The 24,584-nt window shown below is 43.0% G+C and overlaps 1 protein-coding gene across 1 annotated transcript in view; it reads right to left on the bottom strand.

Annotated features, from left to right (window-relative positions):
- NPTN (neuroplastin) overlaps nt 1-24,584 on the bottom strand; it is a 97,052-nt gene that overhangs the window by 49,654 nt on the left and 22,814 nt on the right. The window contains exons 2-3 of the mRNA XM_056572771.1: nt 15,102-15,449; nt 7,280-7,460 (exon numbers count right to left, since the gene is read on the bottom strand). Of these exons, the coding sequence (XP_056428746.1) occupies nt 7,280-7,460; nt 15,102-15,449 (529 nt within the window). The remainder of the gene's footprint in view (nt 1-7,279; nt 7,461-15,101; nt 15,450-24,584) is intronic.

Here is a 24,584-nt window from a genome sequence, read left to right as displayed (position 1 = left end):
GCACTCCAGATCAAACAGATGTTCGTTAGAACAGGCACACCATGCCCTGATGAATTCTCCAACAGGGAGGTTCTGAATGGTATGATGTTTGTGACTACTGTTACCATGTAATAAAGAATAACCTGATATGGGTTTTCCTATGTAATTTAGTTTCTAATTTGTTAGTTTCCTTATCTACAAATAAATGTATATCTAAGAAAACCATATCAAATTTATTGTAACTCAAAGTGAACTGTACATCATCATGATTGGTATTAAGATACTGTTCAAATTGAGACATGATCTGTTTATCCAGAGGCCCACGGCACACCATTAGCATGTCATCTATATAGCGACCATACCAGGTGATGTGGCGGAGGAAAGGATTGTCAGGAGTGTGACTGGATCTTTTCTCCTACCAGTTCATATAGGTTTGCCAATGAGGGTGAGAATTTGGCCCCACATTGGACAACCACATACCTGTAGGACGAAAGATCTATGAAAAGAAAAAAGAAAAAAAAAAGTTATGTGTCAAAAGAAAACCAGTTACATCCAAAATAAATTGCTGTAAAATTGGTGAATAATTGCTACGGTTCAAGTGAAGTGCCAATGCAAACGTGGCACTATAATGAGGTATTACGCTATACAATGAAGTTACATCACAGGACACCCAGGCTAAATCCTCATTCCACCCAAGGTTCTGTAATGCTGTTAGTAAATCCTTGGTATCTCCGATATAACCTGGTGTCCCGACAACCAGAGGCTGGAGGAGACTGTCCAGTTATGTAGAAAGACGTTCACATGCTGAACCAATCCCCGACACTATAGGACGTAGTGGAGGGGGAAAAAGAGCCTTTATGGGTCTTGGGCAGACAGTGGAAGGTGGGGCATGTGGGTTTAGACACATACAAAAAATATTTCAATATATTATCCCAAATGCCCAGACATAAGCCATCCTCCAATATCTTGGATAGGCTGTGGGAGTCATTCATTTATTCCTCACTGTGCTTAATCAAAAAGCTCTATCTTGGTCTCATCTGCCCACAAGATGTTTTCCCAGAAGGATTTTGGCTTACTCAAGTTCATTTTGGCAAAATGTATTTTGCTTTTATATGTCTCTGTGTCAGCATTGGGATCCTCCTGGGGCTCCTGCCATAGCTTTTCATTTCATTTAAATGTTGGCGGATAGTTCGATAGACACTGATGCTCCCTGAGCCTGCAGGACAGCTTATATATCTTTGTAACTTGTTTGGGGCTGCTTATCCACCATCCGGACTATCCTGCGTTGACACCTTTCATAAATTTTTCTCTTCCGTCCACGCCCAGGGAGATTAGCTACAGTGCCATGGGTTTCTTGGTAATGTTGCGCACTGTGGACAAAGGCAAATCTAGAGCTCTGGAGATGGACTTGTAGCCTTGAGATTGTTGATATTTTCCCACAATTTTGGTTCTCAAGTCCTCAGATCGTTCTCTTCTCTTTCTGTTGTCCGTGATTAGTGTGGCACACACAGACAGACAATGCAAAAACTAAGTGAACTTCTCTCCTTTTTATCCGCTTTTAGGTGTGATTTTTATATTGCCCGCATCTGTTACTTGCCCCCTGGTGAGTTTAAAAGGAGCATCACATATTTGGAACAATCTTATTTTTCCATAATTTTGAAAGGGTGGCAATAATTTTATCCAGCCCATTTTTGGAGTTTGGTGTGAAATTATGTCCAATTTGCTTTTTTTCCCTCCCTTTTATGGTTTAGTTCCAATACACACAAAGGGAATAATGTGTAAAGCAAAACATGTGTTCCTGCAATCCTTTTCTGTGAGAAATACTTAGTTTTCTTGGAAATCTTCCAGGGTGCCAACATTTACGTCCAAGACTGTATGAAAGAGGCAGCGCATAGGGGGTACAGGTCAGGTACCGGCGGAGGGGAATGGAGCGCTATAACAGCACATGGGGGGACAGGTCACTCCATTCTCCGCTGCTCCTCTCTGTCAGATACGGAGATGAGCAGCAGGCAATGGAATGGCATGTCCCTGCTGTGCACTGTGACAGCGCTAGAAGATGACCGGGCAGCAGGCAGGGGGGGAATCATACATAAACTCATGGGGGAAATAAAATGAATATACTTAAGGGGGAATGTGATTATACAGTAAGCAACATTGAAGTTTAACCCCTTCAGGACCAAGCCCATTTTGGCCTTAAGGACCAGAGCATTTTTTGCACATCTGACCACTGTCAATTTAAACATTAATAACTCTGGAATGCTTTTAGTTATCATTCTGATTCCGAGATTGTTTTTTCGTGACATATTCTACTTTAACATGGTGGTAAATTTTTGTGGTAACTTGCATCCTTTCCTTGTGAAAAATCCTAAAATTTGATGAAAAATTTGAAAATTTTGCATTTTTCTAACTTTGAAGCTCTCTGCTTGTAAGGAAAATGTATATTACAAATAAAAAAAAATTTTATTCACATATACAATATGTCTACTTTATGTTTGCATCATAAAAGTGACGAGTTTTTACTTTTGGAAGACATCAGAGGGCTTCAAAGTTCAGCAGCAATTTTCCAATTTTTCACAAAATTTTCAAACTCACTATTTTTCAGGGACCAGTTCAGGTTTGAAGTGGATTTGAAGGGTTCTTCATATTAGAAATACCCCACAAAAGACCCCATTATAAAAACTGCACCCCCCAAAGTATTCAAAATGACATTCAGTCATCATTTTAACCCTTTAGGTGTTTCACAGGAATAGAAGCAAAGTGAAGGAGAAAATTCACAATCTTCATTTTTTACACTCGCATGTTCTTGTAGACCCAATTTTTGAATTTTTACAAGGGGTAAAAGGAGAAAATGTATACTTATATTTGTAGCCCAATTTCTCTCGAGTAAGCACATACCTCATATGTCTATGTAAATTGTTCGGCGGGCGCAGTAGAGGGCTCAGAAGGGAAAGAGCGACAAGGGGATTTTGGAGAGTACGTTTTTCTGAAATGGTTTTTGGGGGGCATGTTGCATTTAGGAAGCCCCTATGGTGCCAGAACAGCAAAAAACCCTCACATGGCATACCATTTTGGAAACTAGACCCCTTGAGGAACATAACAAGGAATAAAGTGAGCCTTAATACCCCACAGGTGTTTCAAGACTTTGGCATATGTAAAAAAAAAAATATTTCCCCCCAAATTTCACATTTTTCGAAGGGTTAATAGCAGGAAATACCCCCCAATATTTGTAGCCCCTTCTCTTCTGAGTATGGAGGTACCCCATAAGTTGACCTGAAGTGCACTATGGGCGAACTACAATGCTCAGAAGAGAAGGAGTCACATTTGGCTTTTTGAGAGCAAATTTTGCTCGGGGGGCATGTCGCATTTAGGAAGCCCCTATGGTGCCAGAACAGCAAAAAAAAAAACACATGGCATACCATTTTGGAAACTAGACCCCTTGAGGAATGTAACAAGGAATAAAGTGAGCCTTATTACCCCACAGGTGTTTCACGACTTTTGCATATGTAAAAAAAAAAAAAAAAAAAAATTTCCACTAAAATGTGTGTTTCCCCCCAAATTTCACATTTTTGCAAGGGTTAATAGCAGGAAATACTCCCCAATATTTGTAACCCCTTCTCTTCTGAGTATGAAGGTACCCCATAAGTGGACCTGAAGTGCACTATGGGCGAACTACAATGCTCAGAAGAGAAGGAGTCATATTTGGCTTTTTGAGAGCAAATTTTGCTCGGGGGGCATATCGCATTTAGGAAGCCCCTATGGTGCCAGAACAGCAAAAAAAATAACACATGGCATACCATTTTGGAAACGAGACCCCTTGAGGAACGTAACAAGGGATACAGTGAGCATTTGCCCCCCACTGGTGTCTGACAGATCTTTGGAACAGTGGGCTGTACAAGTTTTCATTTTCACGGACCACTGTTCCAAAGATCCGTCAGACACCTGTGGGGGGTAAATTCTCACTGCACCCCTCATTACATTCCGTGAGGGGTGTCGTTTCCGAAATGGGGTCACATGTGGGGTTTTGTTTTTTTTGCGTTTGTCAAAACCGCTGTAACAATCAGCCACCCCTGTGCAAATCACCTCAAATGTACATGGCGCACTCTCCCTTCTGGGCCTTGTTGTGCGCCCCCAGAGCACTTTGCGCTCACATATGGGGTATCTCTGTAGTCGGGAGAAATTGCGTTACAAATTTTGGGGGGCTTTTTTCCCTTTTACCTCTTGTGAAAATGTAAAGTATAGGGCAACATCAGCATGTTAGTGTAAAAAAATTTAATTTTTTTACACTAACATTCTGGTGTAGACCCCAACATTTCCTTTTCATGAAGGGTTAAAGAAGAAAAAGCCCCCCAAACCTTGTAACGCAATTTCTCCCGAGTACGGCGATACCCCATATGTCGCCCTAAACTGTTGCCTTGTAATACGACAGGGCTCCAAAGTGAGAGCGCCGTGCGCATTTGAGGCCTAAATTAGGGATTTGCATAGGGGTGGACTTAGGGGTATTCTACGCCAGTGATTCCCAAACAGGGTGCCTCCAGCTGTTGCAAAACTCCCAGCATGCGTGGACAGTCAACGGCTGTCCGGCAATACTGGGAGTTGTTGTTTTTCAACAGCTGGAGGCTCTGCTTTGGAAACAGTGGTGTACCGGACGTTCTTATTGGGGGAGGGGGGCTGTGTAAGGGTATGTGTATATGTAGTGTTTTTAACTTTTTATTTTATTTTGGGTTAGTGTAGTGTAGTGTTTTTAGGGTACAGTCACATGGGCGGGGGATTACAGCGAGTTTCCCAGCGCAAAATTTGCTGCATCTCAAGATGCGAGAAACCCACTGTAAAAGCCTCGCCCATGTGAATGTACCCTGTACATTCACAGGGGGGGGGGGGGGTGCACCAGCTGTTGCAAAACCACAACTCCCAGCATGCATGGTCTGTTAGTGCATGCTTGGAGTTATAGTTTTGCAACAGCTGGAGGCACACAGGTTAGGAAACACTGAGTTAGAAACAGACAATGTTTCCCAACCAGTGTGTCTCCAGTTGTTGCAAAACTACAACTCCCAGCATGCCCAGACAGCTGAAGGGCATGCTGGGAGTTGTAGTTCGGCAACATCTGAAGGGCCAGATGTTGCTGAACTAAAACTCCCAGCATGCCTGGACAGTCAGTGCATGCTGGGAGTTGTAGTTTTGCAACAGCTGGAAGAGCACAGATTGGAGACCATTATACAATGGTCTCCAAACGGGGGCGCTCCAGATGTTGCAAAACTACAACTCCCAGCATGCCCAGACAGCCAAAGGCTGTCTAGGCATGCTGGGAGTTGTAGTTTTCAGACTCCTAGAAGCAGCAGTGAAGATCTTCACTGCTGCCTCTGAGGACCACATACTTACCCGTCGCTGCTCGTCCACGTGGCCGGTCCCGCGCTGCTCCTCGGTCCCGCCGCTGGATCAGGTAAGTCCGCCGGTCCCCACGTGTTCCCCCCGAATGCCGCAGGTCCCCGCGAGCCCCTGCAGCCTTCGTCCCCCGTTCTGCCCGACTTCCAGGGGCGGGCAGTGCGGGGGATCTGAACTTTCACCCCAGATCACTGTGATTGGTCCACAGGGACCAATCACAGTGATCGCTGACCAGGACCATCAATGGATGGTCCTGGGGGGTGAAGCAGAAGTTGTCCCCTGCTGGAAACAGCGGGACTTCTGCCAGTTAACCCGTGCGATGCTGCGCATCGCCGGGTTAACTGAATGTCATTTATAAACGCCGGGATGCGCGAACGCACTGCACAACCCGGCGTTTATATATGACATTCTGCGGGAAGGGGTTAAAAACCGGTATTGGCCATTCAGGGTTCCCGGCAGGGAATTTAAAAATGAAAGTAAAATACATCGCAGGGGAGTGCAGCATGCCGCCCGCTCCCCTGTTTAATAACTTCTGATCGCATTGGGTCTCAGAAGTGAGACCTGATGCGATCAAACCCTCAGCCCCTGTACTACAACCCCCATCATGGAACAGAGTCTGTTCCATGATGGGCGTTGTAGTACAAACTCTAATGTAGCCTCCCCAGCTGTCTGCAGACTCCCACAGACAGGGAATTACTACTCCCAGCATGGAAAAACAAGTCTGTTCCATGATGGGTGTAGTAGTAGTCCCTCAGCACTGCAGGACTCTGCTGATGTCACCTCTTCTGAGCATGCTTAGAAGTAATAACAGATAATATAAACCAGGTGCAAATGGATGACAAAGGCTCATCCGTTTGCCATAGACTTCCATGTTAAAAATAATGGCCGTTAACTTACCCGTTTCTTGCGACGGAAGAAAAATTAGTGCATGTGCCTTTTTTTTCTTCCGTCACAAATAACATCAGTTATTCATGACTGGCTATAACGGGTCATAACTGATAATCAAAAATTCCCATTAAAACTTTAATGGGATTTTGTAATGGCTGTTTAACAACCAGTTTTAATGCTTTTCTAACTGAAGTTTATAACGGGTCTTTTAACGGAGCAACTTTATAGTGTGAAAGGGGCCTTATATCCAAGTGATAGCCTGTGTTATTTTTAACATATTTGTAAATCAATTCACATAAATTAACCTAAGGTGTTTATTTTAAATCTGCAGAACGTCCATTAAAGGAAAACTACACTAAAACCCACACTAAATCCAATACACTGGTTTATAGTGTGGGTGAACAGGAGTCAATGTCACTTACCAAAATCCGTTCTGTAGGTATGGAGATATGCCCCCTATAAGATCTCTATTCCCTAAATCGCGCACCGGAGGCGGGGCCCTGCCAACTCAATTTACATATGCATGTTCTGTGTCTCCATGTCCTAGTGACTCCTGTCTCTGGTCACACGAGCGCTCAGTCGGCGCAGGCGCTCTATGCAAAGAGCAGAGAACTCACATGACTAGTGAAGGGAGTCACTAGGACGTGGAGACACAGAACATGCATATGTAAATTGAGCCATCAGGGCTCCTGTGTGCGATTCAGGGAATAAAGAAGAAGATCTTATAGGGCACATATCTCCATACCTACAGAACGGATTTTGGTAAGTGACCCGTGACATTGACTCCTGTTCACGCACACTATAAACCAGTGTATTGGATTTAGTGTGAACAGGCTGATAATTTTCCTTTAATGGACATTCTGCAGATTTAAAATCAAAACCCAAGGTTAATTTATGCACAGATCCTGCACATATTTCTGCAGTGTGTTAAGGAACTACATTTCTACAAATTGCATCCACTTTGCTACTACCGTTCTATGCTGTGGATTTTCCAAATGCAAATCTGCTGCTGAAATTTCAATTAATGACTTACCTGTATTCCATGGAAGTACCGCTTGGAGATTCTGACAGAGTGCTAGAAATCTCCACACCATTCTTGGTCCAGTAGGTGCTTTGAACTGAGCCTAGGCCATTCTGGGTGAGGTTGCACTGCAACAAAATGGGGCCAATGTCTTTCTTAATAGTTACTTCCTCGCTGGCATTAATTTTTGGCTCTGAAAGGACAAAGCATCAGTTTTATTTATTTATTTAATAAACAGAACCCCCAAAATTTCTAATTCTTTTGGCAGCTGATGTAATAATAAAATAACACTTATTATTGCATCAATACAACTTAGAGAAAAAGAAAAAACTGTTTTCAGTTACTAGGAGAGGGGAATGTCACAAAACTCGAAGACACAGACAAATGATGAAAAACACAAAAGGTTGAACTACAGTATGGAATAAAAAAAAATCCTCCTGATCAGAGCAGGAGGTGCTGTATTAACTACATGAATAGATATGCATCCATAATGCATAAGTACAGGATTTAAAAAGCACTAAAAGCAGTAACAAAAATGCAACTTTAGATTTAACATCTAATCAGCCTACAGATAATGCCTATAGACATACAGGCACTGGGAGAGTGTATATAGGCTTACCTGAGCATTCATCAAACAAGGGATGCCAACAGACATATCAATGGTCCCCTTCACTGACAGAGTCTCATCACAGGGTTTGATATGTAAAAGATTCTATTTCACTCCTGGCGAAAGCAGCAGAATGACAAGACAGATGGGCCAACTAGCAGTCAAATTATTTTGTCACCCGTCTCAAGACTATAGTGCAATATGGCTACATCGCAAAGACTACAGAACGTTCCAAATAAAAGAATACCAATTTAAGGGGTATTACGGGATCTAAGCTTTTATCCCCTATCCAGAGGATAAGAGATAAAATGTCTGATCACGGGGGGCCCGTCGCTGAGACCCCTGCGATCTCCCTGAAGCACACGCATTGTATGTGTGAGTCTCCAGTGTCGGAAACTTCCGGGTTTCCAAGACTGGAGACGTGACATAATGTCGCGCCCCCATCCCCCCCATGATGTAAAAATTTTGTTATGCTGATTTTACGAATGGCCCTAAAAAGTCTTCTTCAAAGGAATTTTTCTTTGCATTGTAGCAAAAGAAACTGAGAACGGCAAGGCTGTGCTTGGTCTCAAGGACTTAACCAAAATACGAATTGGAGGACCAGAGGGCACGGGTATTTATTACTTTTCTGGTGTCCAAAAGGTATAAAAAAAAGTTTCCACTGTGCCCAGCACTTTTCAGAAAGTGGGTGGACCATGGCCCAACCACAGCTCAACTCATTTACTTGATATGTATGCCAGAGGTTGGCATTAATTGTAGCAGAAATCTATTCCATAGACCAGGCCTTTCCAAACTTGGTGCCCCGACACACTAGTGCGTCTGTGGTAATCTCCAGCTGAGCCCCGCAGCAGCAGCCACTACTGCAGGCGCTAGCTGCCTGTCCAAACATTGCACTGAAGTCACGGAGCAGGAAGACTTCAGGCATCAGTGCAGCACAGAGGACGTCAGACCCAGGGGTGAAAAGAAGTGCACAGCGGGGCATCTGAGGGAGGGAAAGGGATAAAATGGCACAGGGGGTAATGAAGGGGGGGGGGGGGGATTTGAACTAGCACAGGGCAGATAAAGGGAGGAATAAAGTAGAAATGGGGGGGGGGGGGGGAGTAATGATGTGGCATAGGGGAGAAAGAAGGGGGGAATAAAACTGCACCCAGGGGGGGGGGGGGGGGTAGCAGCAACATTTGTGATGTTGATACTGGAATTGAGTCATAGGATGAGAAACGTGATATGTGCAATTGGCAGTACTGTGAGGGGTGTGTCGCCAAACTATGCACGTCTTAAGAAGGGTGTCACCAACATAAGTTTGGAAAGCTCTGCCATATACAAATGTCCTTAAAATAAATAGAGCAGAAGCACACATTTGTACCCAAAAGCTGCAAGTTTCTACTGTGCAATCCAATTTTCAGAAGCCCGTGGAGAATGGAAGGAGCACTGGTCGCACATGCACACTGCTTGCTCTATTTCTTAAAAGGATATTTTAAGTGGGGATCCCAGCGCCAAGACCCCTACTAGTCCATGGGTTATTCCCTATCCTAAGGGCAGTGGATTACTTTTGATGAGAATATCCCATTTAAAATATTAAAACCTGGCAAGAGCCTTAATATTCCATGTCTTTAATTAAGGTCACTTGTCAAAGTGTGTATCCTGCAGTCATTCCCTAACATGGCTAAGTCTGTGCAGTTTGGGTGCCTTTTTCGATGCTGCACACTGATTTCCTTGCTTGCTGCACACTCAGACTGTAATCTTTCTTACCCTGGGAATGCAGCGACATGCAGTGGAGCCCTTAAAAAGTAGCCTAGAATGTGCATTAACACTGTGAATCAGATGGCAGATGTAGCACTGGCCTTAGAAATTTTGAGAGGAGGGGCAGCATGCCAGGGAAAGAAACAGTCAACACACGATTTTAGCACTGGTGAACCATGAGTAAACAAATAAATAGTAAGATTCTTCACGAAAACAGATACCCATTTCTACTGAAATGCTTCCTAAGCCCATGCTCTCATGGGCAAAAATGCGCGGAATGTCCACCGGAAAATACTGGCGTTTCCACCCATATACTTGAAGTGGCATCTCTTTTTGTCAAGTATCAGGACCCCACCAATCAGAGATAGGCCATAAATATGTGGAATTGCAAAATTCCTTTACGTTATTGAAAGATCAAATGTTAACCCTATCCTTGTGATCAGTGGGGGTCCCTGCAGTCAGACCAGGGATGTGACATTCCTATCACCCGACGCCGGGGACATGCAGTTCCGGGCGCCAGGCAGGTGAATTTTTCAGGCCCTTAGCCCTGCTTAGGGTGAGCAGGGCCAGACCTGAAAGCCCCTGACAAGCACGGCGGTGCTCAGAGGAGTGTATGGAGAAGGCTGCGGACTCATGCTCGCTCCATACTCTGCAGCCCCCGGCTGTTTTCAGTAGCTGGGGACCGCCGCTAATAGCCAGCATGCAGCCATGGCTGCGGCTGGCTATTAACCCTTTAGATCGCCGCTGCCAAAGCTGACAGCGGCATCTAAAGGGACATGTGAACGCTCCCTGGTTGGCTAGTGGGGTGGCAATCGTGCGGGGGGGGGGGGGGGTGAGGAGAGGGTTGGGCAAATCCCCATAGCAAACCTATCCTGCTCTGGACAGTTTCTAAAATGGACAGAGGTGTCAGCAGAGAGCACTATGGTCAGACAGAAAGGAAATTCAAAAAGAAAATAACTTCCTCTGTAGTACACAACAGCTGATAAGTACAGGAAGGATTAAGATTTTTTTAATAGAAGTAATTTACAAATCTGTTTAACTTTCTGTCACCAGTTCATTTAAAACTTTTTTTTTTTTACCAGGGGAGTACCCCTTTAAGTCACCACTGCCGTCAGTAATTACTAGTTGGCCAAGTAGGTCTTTCTTTTAACAGACTTCTACCAATCTGTTCATTTGTGATACAATTTAATACTTCTGTATAACTTATTTTATATTTAAATAAAATTAGCTTTAATATAGGAGTTTTATAGTGCACACACTGCACAGTAACCTTTTCATGACTTTTTTTTTTTTTTTTTTTTAACTAGAATGAATAGCTCAATAGACTACTCTAATATGGCTCTTAAATAGAAACAGAACCTTGACAAAACCTAAATACCAGTGTGAACACAGCCCAAGGGCTCGTACACAAAGCCATAAATCTGTACAGGAGTAGGAGTCAACACTTCTAGAAGCATACCAAAAGAATATTCACATATTAATATAAAACTAGCTGGTATCCGGTGTCCCTGCACTGTCAGCTAACTAATCAGGACAAGCTGTCATGTGTAGCTTCATTTCTGGCCTAAATGCTTTATGAAATTTTTCCAGAGTGTTGCACTGTGCATGCTTCCTTTCTAATTCTTTCTAGTGGGTGAAGCCTAGCTGCTATGATGGCTCTTTTTCTTTTCTTTCTTCTAAGAATCCCTAGAAGAAGACAATAAAAGCCATACAAAGCAATTTAATTTGTAAATCCACAAGCTGGTGGAGTATTTCCCTGTGTCTTGCGCTAGCCACTCCACTTCTTGCCCCCCTCATGGCTATATAGACTTCTATGAGCAGCAGTAACCAGACACCTCAATGAGCTGACCAAATTGGCAATGAATTGGCAAAGGAATTTTTCAGAATGAATTAGGAGTTTAGGAGAGAGGAAGACAAAATTACAGAAATTAGAGTAAGAATAAAATGCATTCATTGTTTACAGTGGTTGTTTACATTTAGAAATACATTTTCAGGTTACTTGTATTGTACTATTAGATTGAACCATAAGATAACATAAGGAGCAGAAAAGCTGTACCATAGGCCCCCACTGTCTTGACCGAGGCCAATGAAATGAAAGAGTGGACTTTTGGCCTCCATTGTGGTGATATGACTAACATACCTTTTATCTGGATAGGAAAGTTTATGACACTGCAAAAATCATATAACATATGCCGTACCTTTTTATGTATTGTGGCCAATGGCCAATATACTTATGCTACTCTATCTATACAGTGGAATTCCCCCTTTGTATACCTCCATTGTATAGGAAGATGCCAATGGAACATAGCCTAAGGACTATGTTATATAATAATAGAACACCAACCTAATGCTGTCCTTCCAGTGGGGAGTGAAACTAGCCTTTGCTTTGTCTAGATCTTCTTTACCTGACTGAAAATCCCACATAAGACATGGGGAGGGGGACTACATGGTTGTCTGTTACTCACTCTTTCAGCTGACCTGACCTTTAAAGGGGTTATCCAGGAACAGAAAACTAGAGCCAAATTTCTTCCATAAACAGCACCATACCTGTCCTGAGGTAGTGTGCAGTATTACAGCTTGGCTGCAATCAGTTCAATGGAACTGAGCTGTCATACCACACACAACCTTTTTTATTCTAGGGTTGTCCAGTGACATTTTTTTTTTACCAATGGACCTAGACAAACACACACACAAAAGCTTCTACCTCCATTGTAACTTCTGGTATTTGTGTTCAGTCTCCAACAAACTTCCCCTTTACAGAGAGGCTACTTTACGTCTGCAGCTCCATGAAGGGGAACTTTATTGAAAACCGGGCACAGATATCTGAGGCTACAAGAAACCTTCAAGTCAGTAAGAGTGCTCTCAAGTGGTAAAGAAGCAGATGTAGCACAATATTGAAAGTTTCGAATATTAAGATGAGGTATATATTATTATAGTATTCATCAACCATTCCAGCATACTAAACAGTTCATATTCAAAGCAGTTTTGAGAGTGACTAATCTACAATATTGAACAAGTTTGGCTAAACCTGAGATATCTTCAATGAAAGAAACTGAATGCTCGCGTATTCAGTCTCTTTTATTGATTATCTTTCGTATCCGGCTATGCTTAGGTAGAGCACACTAGCTTGTAATGGCCCAGTGTAGGTAGCTCTGGTCTCTGTGTGCATTGCTAGCACCTGTCATGGATTCAGCTATTCCGGTTGTTAGCCTTGTGCTCTTAACCTTTACTTCTTTGTGGTCTTTTAAACTTGACATACGCTTTAGCAATCAAGAAAAGTACTAGTGATATGAATAGTACAGATATTGTTAGTATTATAGTCTATTAAAATTAACTAACTAATAATTGAGGCTCCTCTATATTACTCATAGTTTGCTTGGAAAAATAGTACAAAAAATATGGCCATTAACCAGGATTTAATCATTGTGTTTTAAGCAATTGACTTAGAAACAGGATTTTCAGTTGCAAATATACTTAGATACTCGGAATTTCTGTGCGGAATTCCACTTGGAATGTCTGCACGGGAATTTCACTGCAGCAGAGTCCCGTTGAATTCAATGGGATTCTATTGCTCTGTGCATACGGCAGAATTTCCATACTAGAAGTTTCCGGCATGGAAATTCCATTTTCAGTGTTCGCACAAAGATTTAACACGTTCATTATTTATGCGGAGTCCGCATGGAATGCATAGCCATCTATGAGACGACGCCCGCATGCTGGCACCTGCACTTAGCGGACATTCCGTCGTGTTAACATAGCCTAAGGCTCCCCATTCACACTTCAGAATTTTCACATGCGGATTCCACAAGGGATCTTCCCAGATTCTGCACGAAATCCAGAAACCAAATGAATGCAGACACAGAATTGGAGCGGATGTGCGGAAACTTTGCCATGTGAATATAGCCTAAACTGCTCAATTGTCATCAGACAACCTTTTTTTCGCAGCTTAAAAAGGTGAGCAAAAAAAACATGAATTTAAAATAACCATTGAGTTGGCTTATGGAAAAAATAAAGCTGGGTTCACATCATGAATAGTGCCTCCTTGGCACAGATACCATTTTTAAATTGGAAATCAGCTGCAAGTATATGAGAGTATGGACAGGCACTGCTGCCATTAACACCTATGGCCTGCACGGACCCGTTAGTAGTCAGATAGTAGGTAATTTTCCAAGACCATCTATATTTTGACTTGGACTTAGACTTTTTACTCTGACTTCAAATTGTGGTCTGTCACGATTCTAATATGTGCCTGTCCGTGCACAAACTGCAGGTAAATATACTGTAGCTTAAAAAAAATCATATTTGTGCCATGGAGGCAGTATTCATGATGTGAACCAGGACATGGTTCAGAACAGACAAAAGCTGCCTTACAAGGGAATGAGACATCTTGGTATGTGTATACAAAGTTATGTAGCTAGGAAACTATATTTATGAACAACTGTAGGCATCATTTCTGCTTTAACCACAGATGAAGGGACTGTCAGAATCTGGTATACATTGGTGCAGGATCCATAAGCAGAACAGGCTGCCAAAACATGAAACACGCTGCTTAATATTCTGGCCACTTGTTCCTGCAGTGTACTCTATTCAGAGTAGCTTTCACCTTTCTGCAAAGCTTGAGATGACAGAACACAATCTGTTGCATTACAATATAGCAAGGGGAAGGGGATTTGGATTGTCTAATCAGATTGGTCTATAGAAACAAGAGGTACAAACATAGTCCTATGAGAAACCAGTTGCAACTTGACAGTAAGTTTAATTTATTAAGAAGAAAAAATGCTTCACATAACTCATATCACTAAGTAACAAATAATGTTTTATCTCCAAAAATATGAAGACTTAGTGACAATACATCTGTAACAATCATAATGGTAAGAAAACATTAAGTAAAAAAAATAGGATTACATAAATCACAAGATCACAAACAAAAACAAATTAGAAGCACTGGGGCAATTAAACTGTTGTTCAGACAGCATATGCGGCACATTAAGATAAAAAACAAAATGGGGTAGACAGTAGTAAAAAAAAACAAAAAAGAACAAAGCAGTCTAAAAGCAATAGAGACTGTTCACAAAAAAACCCACTAAAAAAAATTTTTTTATAGCTTGTTACTAGATTAGCTGAGGAGCTGTTATGCAGAATAAAAAATAAGTTAGATCTTAAAGTAAAAGTCATTAAACATAGAAGTAAAGACAGCACAGAAAATACCAAGAATGGAATTTGGACAGAAAAGAATGGGAGCAATATATTACTGCATAAAGAGTCCCCTCTTCTGCGACTCCTAGGATAAGAAAGCAGCAGTTGAAAAAAGCTTCTGAAGACTACGCATGGTGGAAGAATCGAAGGATCAGAGAAGACGAGACAACAAGATGGTTTATCAAGGATCTCAGGTGGTGGGTTTGTGAGGAAAGTGGGGCACACACAGTTACACTAGAGCTCATCTAGCTACTACAAATCCACTATGATACGGGAGGAGGGTGGACTCACTCTGTAGGACGCTTACGGTGGCCTGGGCTCGGATCCATGTTATGGCTGGGTTTTGTCTCAGGTCATTTCTTCGGGGGTCGTTGCTTGCCCGGCACTCATATGTGCCAGAATCTTCCAGTGTCAGACGAGTTATTCTCAGCACACTCACACAATTTGTGCCTGTGGCTGTGTTAATGGTGACCCGGTGCTTCCTTGCACCATTCCACAGCTGTTTGAAAGACTCAACCCGGTTGACTTCAGCATACCACCATTGGATCTCTGGTGTGGGGATCCCAGCCACATCACAGTACAGTTCAAAGGCATCCCCTGTTAGTTTAGTTTCTGACATTGGCGACTTGACAAACCCAGCTATGGTTAGAAGGATTAGCAGAGAGGCAGCAAGAGGCCAGTGGGAAGAAAAGGATAAGGTGTAGAAAGAAAAAGAAAGAAAAAAGATGAAAAAAGCAAATAAGAATGCAGATAAACAAAAGATTATATAGAATTGCTGTTAGTATGATTGGCAGTTTAAGTAGGGGGGGGAAATAAAAAAAAAGAGGTAAAACAAATATATAGGCCATATATGTAGGTATGTATATATCTCAAGAAAAACTTGAGTGTACCATATGTTTTACATTTTATGTCCCATTATAAACACCCTAAAATACTAATTTTTCTAAAGTGGCACTTAGAAGTTTTAGATAGTATTCAGTGTTTTCACAATATTCCTTTTCAAAAGGTCCTATATGTATACTATAAAATGCTATAAATTAAGAGGAATAAAAAAAAAATTACACTTATGTTCCATCATGCCATTGTCAAGCAAAAAATACCGCTTTGTACATTACATTAAAAGCTGCATGACAAAAATAAAGAAATGGCAAGGAAACCTACCCATTTACTTAATTAGGAAATCCCTTGATCTAACAGAGTACTAAATGCAGTAATCATAGGCGGAGAGACACTTACACTAACAGGCAATTTACCCATTAAGATGTTAAATAGTTTTCTTTTGTCAGTTTTGCTAAAAACTATAAAATCAACACGTGATAGCAGATCATTTACAGCAGAATCTCCTTCATACAGTTACATAGGCTATAACCCCCCCTCCCCCTCCTTCCACAAGCCTTCCCATTCCTGAACCTCCACCCTGCCCTGCATTGCAGCATCCTCTGCAGCTGCCTTCTACCTTCTTTAGACTGGCTGCGCATTCACACACAATCTTACTGATGCTTTGATTGCTGAGCCGTAATCGGATAATGAAGGGCTGGCACAGTGAGCATGATCACGCACAACACTGATTTAGCAAGGAACAACCCTGACACAAACAACAATTACATTAAAACTGCACAACACTGAGACACACAAGAAATATTTCACAATTAAATGTGCCAAGTGCAATTATTAAAATGTAAATTAAGGAGGTGGGTGTGCCATTTCTGACACTGCCAATACCAATCCAGATCATTAACTAGAGAAATGCCAGTTAAGCTCCTCAAGAAATAAAACCTTCTACACTCTAGTTGATTCAGTTGTATTGTATTCTCTTGTTAGGAGGAGGGGGGAAATAAACAAAAAAAATAAATTAATAAAACTTTCATACCAGCTACTTGGGCAAAAGCAGGCACAAAACATCCATATTAATGACCTGCTCTCCAACGCACACAGTATCTGTTTACTTCATGTAAAATTATATTATTTTTAGCACATTTCTGTGGGCTGCTATAAAGATGATTAGCTTGTCAAAACCCCAGGTTGCCGTAGCAACTGTCTTTAGTATTGCTTACGTTGGCCTAATTTTTAATATGCTTACTTTTAATACTGCACAACAATGTGATTATTCATTTAACATAATGACAGTAACATTATTGTGCATTAAAGGGGTACTCCGGTGGAAAACTTTTTTTTTTTAAGTCAACTGGTGCCAGAAAGTTAAACAGATTTGTAAATTATTTCTATTAAAAAAATCTTAATCCTTCCAGTACTTAAGAGCTGCTGAATACTACAGAGGAAATGGTTTTGTTTTTGGGACACAGAGCTCTCTGCTGACATCATGACCACAGTGCTCTCTGCTGACATCTCTGTCCATTTTAGGAACTGTGCAGAACAGCATTTGTTTGCTATGGGGATTTTCTCCTACTCTGGACAGTTCTTAAAATGGACAGTGATGTCAGCAGAGAGCACTGTGCTCGTGATGTCAGCAGAGAGCACTGTGCTCGTGATGTCAGCAGAGAGCACTGTGCTCGTGATGTCCGCAGAGAGCACTGTGCTCGTGATGTCAGCAGAGAGCACTGTGCTCGTGATGTCAGCAGAGAGCACTGTGCTCGTGATGTCCGCAGAGAGCACTGTGCTCGTGATGTCCGCAGAGAGCACTGTGCTCGTGATGTCCGCAGAGAGCACTGTGCTCGTGATGTCCGCAGAGAGCACTGTGCTCGTGATGTCCGCAGAGAGCACTGTGCTCGTGATGTCCGCAGAGAGCACTGTGCTCGTGATGTCCGCAGAGAGCACTGTGCTCGTGATGTCCGCAGAGAGCACTGTGCTCGTGATGTCCGCAGAGAGCACTGTGCTCGTGATGTCCGCAGAGAGCACTGTGCTCGTGATGTCCGCAGAGAGCACTGTGCTCGTGATGTCCGCAGAGAGCACTGTGCTCGTGATGTCCGCAGAGAGCACTGTGCTCGTGATGTCCGCAGAGAGCACTGTGCTCGTGATGTCCGCAGAGAGCACTGTGCTCGTGATGTCCGCAGAGAGCACTGTGCTCGTGATGTCCGCAGAGAGCACTGTGCTCGTGATGTCCGCAGAGAGCACTGTGCTCGTGATGTCCGCAGAGAGCACTGTGCTCGTGATGTCCGCAGAGAGCACTGTGCTCGTGATGTCCGCAGAGAGCACTGTGCTCGTGATGTCCGCAGAGAGCACTGTGCTCGTGATGTCCGCAGAGAGCACTGTGCTCGTGATGTCCGCAGAGAGCACTGTGCTCGTGATGTCCGCAGAGAGCACTGTGCTCGTGATGTCCGCAGAGAGCACTGTGCTCGTGATGTCCGCAGAGAGCACTGTGCTCGTGATGTCCGCAGAGAGCACTGTGCTCGTGATGTCCGCAGAGAGCACTGTGCTCGTGATGTCAACAGAGAGCACTGTGCTCGTGATGTCAACAGAGAGCACTGTGCTCGTGATGTCAACAGAGAGCACTGTGCTCGTGATGTCAACAGAGAGCACTGTGCTCGTGATGTCAACAGAGAGCACTGTGCTCGTGATGTCAGCAGAGAGCACTGTGCTCGTGATGTCAGCAGAGAGCACTGTGCTCGTGATGTCAGCAGAGAGCACTGTGCTCCAAAAAGAAAATACATTTCCTCTGTAGTATTCAGCAGCTAATAAGTACTGGAAGGATTAAGATTTTTTAATAGAAGTAATTTACAAGTATGTTTAACTTTCTGGCTCCAGGTGATTTCAAAAATAAAAAAAGTTTTCCACTGGAGTACCCCTTTAAGATATTCCTAGGGTTGTACATCTAGCTAGCTGCTTTTTTCCTTATAGCTATGTCTAAGCCCTCATGCACACAACCTGTATTATGCAACCAAGTATTAGACCCATAATAGAAAGCCAAAAGAATTCTATGGTGCAATACTGCCCCTCCATGAGTATGGCATCTCCCACTAGGGCACAGTTTTTTGGTTTTCTCCCCCCAATCAAATTTTAGTGGTGGTATCAATGCACTGCTTCTAGAACACCACATGATGCCTCACTGAGGCAGCACTCTTTGTGCTTCAATTCAGGGTTCATGCTGTGGGCATGGGCCATATGTGATCACGTGGTAAGTAAAGAGTGCAGAGCGATATCACATGCAGGAAAACAATCCCATCAAGAATGCCAATAAGAGATCACCAATATTTAGTTGCAATGGTACAGTATGTTAGACCTGCACTTAATGATCACAACATTGCTTGTATTCACATATGCCCAAGTACAGAAAATAAATAAGTATTACAGCTTGTGCCTGGATTGCCAATTGGGTTTAGAACTGACAGATAGAAACAGGAATCTTATCGACATGGTTAACATTGAGGCAGGCACACGGGATGCAAATCCATAGAAAAATCTGCATGTATTAATACAGATTTCCCCACCTTACATGTGTAATCATCATTTATATGTTTCCCCAATTGACCAAAGGGAAGTCACAATCTTCAGAAAATCTAGTGTGTGAAAATCCCCTCTTTGCTACTTCCTACAAAGTTTTGGCGTCTGTGGGGCCCAAATAGTTCTTCCACACCAAAATTACCAAACCATAACTTTATTGGCCTTGCTTTGTGCAATGGGTACAGTCATGCTGGAGAACAAATGGTTAAACAATTGTCCAAAAAGTAATAGTATGTTAAAGCATTAAAGGGGTACTCCGCCCTAGACACCTTATCCCCTATCCAAAGGATAGGGGATAAGATGTCTGATCACGGGGGTCCCGCCGCTGGGGACCCCCGCAATGTAGCATGCAGCACCCACCTGTATCTTCTTCCAGCAGCGCTGTAGGTTCTGGCTCCCGACCACAGGAACGGAAGATCGTGATGTCACGACTCCGCACCCATGTGCCGTCACCCCCGCCCCCTCAATGCAAGTCTATGGGAGGGGGCATGACAGATGCCACGCCCCCTCCCATAGACTTGCATTGAGGGGGCGGATTCGTGACGTCACAATGCTCCAGCCCGGTGATCGACAGTTATCAGACCCGGAGCGAACACGCTCCGGGGACTGATTTTAACAGGGTGTGGCGTGCAAGATCACGGGGTCCCCAGCGGCTGGACCCCCGCGATCAGGCTTCTTATCCCCTATCCTTTGGATAGGGCATAAGATGTCTAAGCGCCGGAGTACCCATTTAAGCTTTTCCTTCAAAGGAACTTAGAGGCCTAGACAAACCCCTGAAATAAATACAACTCCCCATAGTATCTCTCTCCTGCAAACTTTACACTTGGCCAAATGCAGTCAGGCAACTAAAGTCTTCCTTGCATTTGCCAAATCCAAAATTATCCATCAGACTGCCAGATAGAGAAGTGTCCACAGAACACTTTCCCGCTGCCAGCGTCAGCATGCATTACACCATTCCATCTGTAGCTTGGCAATGTGCTTGGTGATGTAAGCCTTGCATGTCATTGTCATTAAATTGGTTTGTACTGTTTTAAATGCCAGTTATAGGGTTCTGGAGTTTTTGAGTCATAGTATGGTCTCCATTTAATGGCTGAGTTACTGTGGTTCCTAAACACTTCCACTTTTCAATAATACCAATCACCGTGGATCCTGGAAGATAGGTTAAAGAAATTTCATGAACTGTGTTCAGTAGCATTCTAATACAGTGCTCACATTTCAACGCAGTAAGGTCTTAAAAATGACCTATTCGGTCTGGGAACCCTGGGATCGCTTTTCTGATTTCCTGCTTCTCTTTTCTTTCCTTCTTTCTCACCCTTCTTTTCTTTTCTTCCTCTCTGTACCCCTAATGTGATTGGTTTGTGTTTGTTTCGTATGTTTTTTGTTTGTCTTACCCACCCTACCCTTCCTTTGTTTGTGGTTTGTGATGCTCTTTAGTTCTGTCTAATGGCAGGCAGATGTCTGCGTCTTCTTAATACCCCCGTATCGTAGCATATGGTCGGATGATTTACTGTTTATTACCTAGGTTGGATTCCTTGTTAACCTGCTCCTGCCTGATATTTTGTTGATTCTTTCGGGCTTCCGCCCTTATGCTGTTCTTTATATAATTGTTTTCCAGTTTTGGATTTTTGAGCATTAGGGCTCAATACTTTTGTCCATATAGTGTATGTTACAGTGCACCCATAAAATTTGAAAGGATATATATACATTTATTTATCTATTACATTTTTTTAAACAACTATATATATATTTTTTTTTTATGATTTCCCATATTGGTAAATATTTACATCAGCAGGAATATACATATAGTTAAGAAAATACATATGGGGTTGTTCCTTTGATATTCTGTGTTTAGAGCCTGTTCGCATGTAATTGTCATATTTATGTTTTTTGCCACAAATCACTAAATTGTAGGATAAAATGCGATACACCAGAATGTTACCTTACATCTCCTATATTCACATCAGTCCTAACTATATAGAAAGAAAAATCCATATTATAACATGGAGCTAAATATAAGTCCAGGTCAGATGGCTTAAATGACTTGATTCTCGTTACTAAGGCTCAGAGTCAAAGCCGTGCTCTTTCTAAGCGCACAAAAAGTTAATAAAGATTGTGGATTTCTGGCAGCCAGCTGGACTATGGCTAATACCCTGTGTTTCACTTTCCAGACCTTGAATTCCGGCCAACTAAACAGTAAAGCAGCCACCTTGCCTGCCCTTGAGATAAGTGAGGGGGGTGTTTTTCATAATATGTGCTTACAATGTTTAATCTGAAAATCCAACACAAATTTGTTATTTTTTTTCACCTACCCTCAGCAAATACTAAGCCCTCAATGCCTCTGCACTATATGCCAAAAGAAAGCTGATAAAATAGTAAAGTAAATAGAATAAAGCCATACAAAGCCCACAAACAATCATTGAGCAGCTGCACGACTGTTGGGTATGACTAGTAAAAAAAAAAAAAAAAATGTAAAAAAAAGTGTAGCCAAAACTGTAGGATCCACCTGTTGCTGTTCATCAAAAAGCAGTTTTTTCCCTTCTTTTTGTACACTGATATATAGTACAAGTTGCACAGGGAAATGTAATGGGAAAGTCCCATTAACAGATGAACTACTGGCCCAAAAACAAAACAAAACAGCATTTTCCATTTTCCATCTGTTAATGGTTGTAAAAAGTTAGAAAAATTAAGAAGTAGTTATTGAAACATAAATTTTCCCCTATCCAGAGGATAGGGGATAAGTTCTAGATCGCGGGGGGTCCAACCGCTGGGACTCCACAGAAATCTCCTGAATGGGGTTTCGGCAGTCTGCTGGATGGGGGAGTGCCGACCCCCGCAGGGAACGGCAGCAGACACTACCCGTCCATGTATCCCATAGAGATACATGGAGGGGGCGTGTCGACCATGGCTTCCTGCTGGGGTTGGAACGGCCGCTTCCGGCAGACTGACTTCCATCCACCCCACCCCCCAGTGATCGGCCCCAACAATCTGCCGGAAGCAGCCGTTTCAACTCCCGCAGGAAGTCGATTTCGGCATGCCCCCTCCATGTATCTCTATGGGATACATGGAGAGGTCATGTTGGCGCACTCCCTATGGGGGTCGGCACGCCCCCATCCAGCAGACTGCTGAAATCCCGTTCAGGAGATCGCGGTGGGGGTCACAGTGGTCTATAACTTATCCCCTATCCAAACATAAGTTATGTTTCACTATAGAACTCCTTTAAGTTATGTTCTCACGCAGGTTTTTTTATTTTATTATTTTGAAGGGGTGTACTTGTTCGCATATTTAGTTAGGTGCTAAGTTTCAAAGTAATATCCATATGAATGCTAGGACCCAAGGTTTCCTACCAGAATACTTCCCAGGGCATCACTAGCGCATCCTGTGGAATCTCTTCCCCAGGTAAGTAAAGCACTTGCATCCAGTCATCCGAAGGAAAACAATTCATCAAAATTGCATGCAGTTTAGGTACAAGTAGATCTGGTACATTTTTTTGACTGTCTAGTCCAAGTTTTGCATTGTTTTAAGGCCCTTTTGAGTTTGTAGGAAAGGCCTGTTTAATGGAGCCAGCATCTTTAGTGCGGCCGATAAAGTAATCGCCTTTGACCACATTTCACTGTCTTAAGCGGAGATATGCAGCTCGCAGTGATGTATTCAATGGGCCACACAATTGAGTCTTGTGAAGACTCCACAAACGAGCACCCAAAAGCAAGATCAGTACTTGTAAGAAGGGAACTTAGAAATAGACATTTGGTAAATCTGCCCCACTATCTACAGGAAGTCTAAGGTAGTTTTAAACATGCCTCCTGCCTTCTTGTTTTAGGGTGCCGCTCTCTCCCTTTTAAAAAGGAAATCTGTCATCAGACTCACCCGCACTAAACCTGTTACACAGGCTTGTAGTGTGGGTGATCCTGATTAAAACGCTTCTTACCTGGTTAAAAATGGTTGAGCGCTTAAGATATCTATATTTTAAGTTTTCTGTTATTCCCTGGCTTGGGACTCAGTGGGAGGTGTTATCATCTGGGACTCGGCCACACGTCATTCTAGCTGGGCGGAGCTGCCGCCCGGCTCATGAATATTCATGAACTTATCCTCCTGGTCTAATTCTTCTTTCTCAGTCTGGTGTGGAGGGCCGCGCATGCGCCGCGTTCCGTACACCCGGAAGCGGCGTTCTCCCCCCCGGCTTCACTCAAGCTGCGGCCCTATACAAGTAAGAAGACGGGCTGCATAAGTGAAAAGCCGGGGGTGGGAGGAAGGGAGGGACGGAGGGTGTATTTATTCACAAACAGACCGAGAAAGAAGAATTAGACCAGGAGGATAAGTTCATGAATATTCATGAGCCGGGCGGCAGCTCCGCCCAGCTAGAATAACGTGTAGCCGAGTCCCAGATGATAACACCTCCCACTGAGTCCCAAGCCAGGGAATAACAGAAAACTAAAAATATAGATATCTTAAGAAGCGCTGAACCATTTTTAACCAGGTAAGGAGCGTTTTAATCAGGATCACCCGCACTACAAGCCCGTGTAACAGGTTTAGTGCGGGTGAGCCTGATGACAGATTTCCTTTAAAGCTCTGCTGTTTCACTGTGCTGCTGTGTATTAATTGATCACAAGCTTACTAGGAAGCCAGTATATGAAAAGTTTATTTCTATTACAGCAAGGGCAGAATAAAATATACACTACATAAAGGGTGTTGTCCTGTGAAAAATGGGGGGTAAGTATCTAATTGCATGGGGGCCGCAGCAGCCGAATCCCCCGCAATCTCGGAACGGGACCCAAGCTCTTAGAGGAGAGAGCATGTTATAGATGGCACATGCTCCAGTCATGTATAGGGGCACAGGAGATGCAGTGTACAGCACTCTCACATCTTCGGTGGGCCCATACAAATTAATAAGACGTTAGCCTAGTTAAGAGTAGGGGGAGAACCGACCCCGATGACTGCAAGTACACTGTGCATGCGCGCAGCGACTCTGATTGCCGCTATGAGTAGACAGGCACAGCAGGAGACATACTATAGGGTCGGATCATCTGCGGATCCACAGCGTAAAATATGTTTCAGTTCCATTACGTGTGACCCTACCCTTAGGCTTAAAAGGGGTACTCCCATTGAAAACTTTTTTTTTTTATCAACTGTTGCCAGAAAGTTGAACAGATTTGTAAATTACTTCTATAAAAAAAAATCTTAAACCTTCCAGTACTTATTAGCTGCTGAATACTACAAATTGTTCTGTTTTTGGAACACAGAGCTCTCTGCTGACATCTCTGTCCATTTTAGGAACTGTCCAGAGTAGGAGAAAATCCCCATAGCAAACATATGCTGCTCTGGACAGTTACTAAAATGGACAGAGATGTCAGCAGAGAGCACTGTGGTCATGATGTCAGC

Source organism: Hyla sarda, chromosome 4 (assembly GCF_029499605.1).
Source record: "Hyla sarda isolate aHylSar1 chromosome 4, aHylSar1.hap1, whole genome shotgun sequence".
In the NCBI taxonomy this organism is placed as follows: Eukaryota; Metazoa; Chordata; class Amphibia; order Anura; family Hylidae; genus Hyla; species Hyla sarda.
Note: the sequence above shows the minus strand (reverse complement) of the source record. Positions and strands in the feature narration are given on the sequence as shown.